This window comes from Ceratotherium simum, chromosome 29 (assembly GCF_057802395.1).
Source record: "Ceratotherium simum simum isolate JZ-2026a chromosome 29, ASM5780239v1, whole genome shotgun sequence".
In the NCBI taxonomy this organism is placed as follows: domain Eukaryota; kingdom Metazoa; phylum Chordata; class Mammalia; order Perissodactyla; family Rhinocerotidae; genus Ceratotherium; species Ceratotherium simum.
In genome coordinates this window covers 13,306,315-13,311,598 of record NC_141928.1, presented here as the reverse complement: position 1 = coordinate 13,311,598, position 5,284 = coordinate 13,306,315, and the positions used below count along the sequence as shown (strand labels likewise).

At 39.1% G+C, this 5,284-nt stretch overlaps 1 protein-coding gene across 1 annotated transcript; it reads right to left on the bottom strand.

Annotated features, from left to right (window-relative positions):
- Positions 1-1,042: 1,042 nt before the first annotated feature.
- OR1B1 (olfactory receptor family 1 subfamily B member 1) lies at positions 1,043-2,577 on the bottom strand. Its single transcript, XM_004423418.2, has one exon. It carries the CDS (start codon positions 2,575-2,577, stop codon positions 1,624-1,626), a length of 954 nt encoding a protein of 317 aa, XP_004423475.1. The 3' UTR covers positions 1,043-1,623.
- Positions 2,578-5,284: the final 2,707 nt, after the last annotated feature.

Here is a 5,284-nt window from a genome sequence, read left to right as displayed (position 1 = left end):
CAAAAAGGCAAATGTTGGCAGGGATATGGAGATAAGGGAACCCTGGGGCACTTATGGTGGGAATGTAAATTAGTTCAGCCACTATGGGAAACAGCATGGATCTTCCTCCGAAAACGAAAAATACAACTACCATATGATCCAGCAATCCCACTTCTGTATATATCCAAAGGAAATGAAAGCAGGATATCAAAAAGATATCTGCACTCTTATGTTTATCACAGCATTATTCACAATAGCCAAGATATAGAAACAATCTAAGTGTCCGTCAATGCAAGAACGGAGAAAGAAGATGTGGTGTGTGTCTGTGTGTGTATATATATACATATGTGTGTATATTATTGAAATGTTATTCAGCCATGAGAAAGAAAGAAATCCTGCCATTTGCAACAACATGGATAAAACTTGAGGGCATTATGCTAAGTGAAATAAGTCAGACAGAGAAAGACAAACACTGTATGACATCACTTGGGTGGAATATAAAAAAGCTGAACTCATAAAAAAAGAGTAGAATGGCGATTATCAGTGGCTAGGGAGTGGGGGAACTGGGGAGATGTGGTTTAAGGGTACAGACCTGCAGCTAGTAGATAAATAAGTCCTGGAGAGCTAATGCACAGCATGCTGAATTATATATAAACTTCAAAGTTGCTAAGAGACTAGATCTTAATTGTTCCTACCACGAATAAGAAATGATAATTATATGATGTGATAGAGGTGTTAGCTAATGCTTCGGTGGTAATCATATTGCAATATATAAATGTATCCAAGTTACACGTTGTACACCTTAAACTTACACAATGTTATATATCAATTATATCTCAGTAAAAATTTTTAAAAATTATCATTGTAAATCTCTTAGGAGCTAACAAAACATAAGCCAATGTTCAGCTCCCAAAAAGCTGTCAATTTTTTTTCTCCATTGTTGAAATAGTTCACTGTTCTTTGTTTTATGCAGCAAAATATTTAGCTTACATTTTCTCTATATACTTCATTTTAAAAATGTAAATTAAAATTCATTTAAGATATACAAAATAGAATTCACATGCATCAGATTAAGATACTCACACTATGAGAGGCCCATTGAAACTGGGGCTAACATATGGAACAGCAGAATCATGGCCCCAATTTCACACTCACTTCTGGGCATATATTGGCTCACTGAATGGAACAGGTATGAAATTGTCATCCTTATTTACCCAAACCATTCTCTTCCACTAACTGTCTGATATACACCAACACATTTTCCACAAACAATCACACCAAGTTGTATGTGACTGTAATTAACTTCATTGTCTCTGCTTTAGTTCGGAATTTCACAATAATATTCTCTCATTTTTTCAAAACTCTGGAATTAAACCTACACAAGCCTAGTGACTTATTTATATCCACTTTTATAACTGAAGATAAATGGCTTGAGGTGGGGTTCCAGAGGAATGCTGATGAGGAAGCCCTGAGCACATGTGACATGAATGTCACAGGTTTGCAATTGCACCACATCTACAAGAGTCATATCTGGAGTTCCATAAGTTGTGCAGGCCATCCCTCCTTCTCATCTCTCCAAAACCAGCCATGCTCAGATCTGCTCACTTCCTTCCTTACAACCAATATGGCCCTTAGGCAGGCTAATCAGGGGTCCACCCTCCTCCATCCAAGCAGTCCACGGAATGCACTCTTGACATCCTTGTTGCGGAGGCTGTACACAAAAGGGTTGGCCAAAGGTGTAATGGCAGTGTACATCACAGCAGCCACCATATCCTGATCCTGGGAGTTCTGGGAAGGAGGCTGGAAGTAGACCCAAATGATGGTGCCATAGAGGAAGCCAACCATGGTGAGGTGAGATCCACAGGTGGAGACAGCACGGCGGCGACCAGCAGCTGAAGGCAAACGTAGGATGGTGGCCCCAATGCGGACATAGGAGAGTACAATGAGGGCACAGGGGCCTAGCATCAGGAAGCCACCCTCCAAGAATATGGCCAGCTCATTGGAGTGTATGTCAGAGCAAGAGGCTCTCAGAAGTGGTCGGTGGTCACAAAAAAAGTGAGGAAGTTTAACATTGCCCTCAACATCCCCAGCCCAGTGAAGAGGCAAGAGGAGTCCCACATGCAGCATGGTGTGCACTATGGACACCAGCCAGCACGAGGCCAGTAACTGGGCACAGAGTTGGCGATTCATCACTGAATGGTAGTGCAGAGGGTCACAGATGGCCACGTAGCGATCCAGAGCCATGACAGAAATAACGAGTGTATCTGTAACTCCAAATGCATAGAAGAAAAAGAACTGGGCCAAACAGCGGGCAGCAGAAATGGCTGGATAATTAGAGACCAGATGGGCCAGCAACTGGGGCAAGGTGACTGTGGACAGCCCCATGTCTATCACGGAAAGACCACGGAGCAGGTAGTACATGGGTGAATGGAGCCTGGAGTCCCGGGAGATGAGCAGCACTAGAGTCACATTCCCCATTATGGTGATAAGGTAAATAGCCAGGAACAGTAGAAAGAGGAGACTGGGGGCGACTCTAGCTCTTGAGAACCCAAGGAGCAAGAATACTGGAGAATGTGAAGCATTAGCAGCACAGCCCATGATGAGTGACAACGAGCCTGCCTGGAAAAGTTTGAATCAAAAAGCAAGTCATGGGTCATAGGTTAGGGATCATAACAATTCTAGTTAATTTATTTATATTATTCAAGCTTCTTAAAGACTTAAATTCAACTTCAACCATTATGGCCCTTCCTCCAGGTCTATGACTTCACTTCTTTAATTTATTATAGCATTTTCTCTCTTATTTCTTCCTTTTCACCCACTCTAGTGCCTCCTTTTAGGTATCCATAAACCTGTAAATCCAGTCCCTCCTACAGTTATAAACCCTTCATTCAATATTGTCTTTTTATCCAACTACTGCTTATCTCCTTCCAGTGGCAAAAGTCATGAAAAAATTCCTATACTCACTGTCTCTAGCTCCTCGTCTTCCATTCACACCTCATCCCTTTGCAGTCCTCATGATTTCTTCCCTCTGAACCTGTAAGGAACACAATGTACCATTTAATGTATTTACATTTGTTACATTTAATGTAACATTTTAAAAAAATAATTCTTTATAAGTAGTTTTATAGCGAAATTGCTTCATGTTGTCATAGAAATAATTTGTTTTTCCCCTTTATTCCATTTGGTTGGTTAACAGCATCATCATTATCACCCATCTGCTTACCCAAACCAAAAACTGGGGGAATCTCTCCCTCATCTTCCCATATTCAATCAGTCCTTGACTTCTACATTTTTTCCTACATCCATCCTTTGCTCTTAGGCCACCAACACTATTTAAGCTTCAGCATCTCTGACCAGTACTAATTTCATGGCCTCATTACTAGTTTCTCTACTTATCTCCCCTGATAGATCTTCCATGCTGATGCCAGAGTAAAACTTCCAACATGTGATTCCATGTTTAAAGAGTCAGAGCCTTCAGAATAAAATCCACATAGCTTGATCCGGCTTGTAAGGAACTTTCACTGTCAGTACCTAACCTGTCTTACCAGGCTGATGTTGATTCACCTACCCAGTGTTTTTAAAACTAGACAGTTTTTTATTAGTTCCCTGAACAGGGTAAGATCTTCACAAGTGATTTTGAGAACTTCAGCTTCCTGAAATATGAGGTAGTAAATGACACTTTCCCACTCAACACAGATAGAAATTTAGAGAAAATGTAATAATCATCCTTTTAATTCATAACTGAGCTTTTAAGAATGGAAGGGAAATACAAGGTTCTATAATCAAGGATGGATATGAAAAAGTCATATCTAAACTGTCCATGATGGGTAGGTGGTGGTGGTAACAGATTGGTGGGAGGTTTTATAGTAACAGGCTTTGGAGTTCAGAGGCTTGAACATTAACCCCAGTGTAGAACCGGAAATGAGAGCTTAGGCCTCTGTGAGGCAAGAGGTAGAGACCACCACATGAATTCAGGATGTTCAAAAGGTTAAACTTTCAGTGAAAGGGTATACATAAACAGGAAAATACATATGTACCAGTGGCTACAGGAGACCCAAGGAAAACGCTCTCTCTCAACCTGTACTACATGGAGAGGAAAATGTCTCCCATGGGAAAGCAGTTACAGGTCTGTACAGCACATGGAATGAATAAAGCGGATTTACATAATACATATGATCCTAGAACCCTCAAATTGACAAATTAACATAAAAATCATTCTCAGACTGGTAAAAGCTTTGTGGTACCTTGTAGAAGCAAACATAAAACTTCTCCTTCAGGACTCGCTGACACCAGACTGTACAGGAATCCCACAAATAAAAACCAAACAAAAAGATGAGCTTACAATTCAAAATTATAAGACACACACAAAACCTATTCGTTATGAAGACAATCAGCAATCAACAAAAAATAGGATTATCTCCCTCTAAACACAATAAAATTAACTAATCTATTAGGAATTATAACTACTTTGTATCTAAAGAAGGAATAAAGACTGTAAGAAACAAGACACTATAAAAATAAAATACAACAGATTTGGAAAAGACCCAAAAAGAATTACTAGAAAATAAAAATATTCACATTCAAATTAAAAATTCAATGAATGGGTTGGACAGTGGCTGAAGAGAGAAGCTAGCTCTGAAAAAAATATCCAGAAGACAGTACAAAGTGACCAAGATGTGCAAAGAGGAGTTAAGACTTGTGGAAGAAAAAGTGAGGAGATCCACTATACTTCAAATAAATCCAAGAAGAAGAATCTTTAGAAAATAGAGGAGAGGCAATATTGAAGAGACACAGACCAAGAATTCTCCAGACTTAATGAAATAAATGGATACTTAGATTGAAGAATCACAATAACTCTCAAACAAGACAAATTTTTTAAAAGCCATACATAGACACTATGCTAGGGACATTGTTAAACAACAAATACAAACAGAAAATATTAAAATCAATCAGAGAGAAAGAAAAGATTACCTACAAAAAAAGAAAGACTTTCTGACAGAAGATTTCTCAGCAACGAAAAACTCTAGAAAACAAGGAAATAATATCTTCAAAGTGCTGACAGAAAATAACTACCAAATTAAAATTCTCTATCCCTTTAAACTATCCAAAAGTAAAAACATTTTTATGTATGCTGTTTTCTCTTCCATAGAATGTCATCCCATTCCCTCAGGGCTCAAACTTCATCCTCACAAGCTAATTGGTGAAAGGCTGCTCATCTTGAGCACTCAGTCAGGTTTCATTTTTACTTGAAGTCTTCACCGAGTCCCAGCACAGTATTTCACTAGAGCACTTTTCACTCTTCAGT

Coding starts and splice junctions, on each gene's coding strand:
- OR1B1 (XM_004423418.2), bottom strand. CDS start 2,577: ATGGGCTGTGCTGCTAATGCTTCACATTCTCCAGTATTCTTGCTCCTT.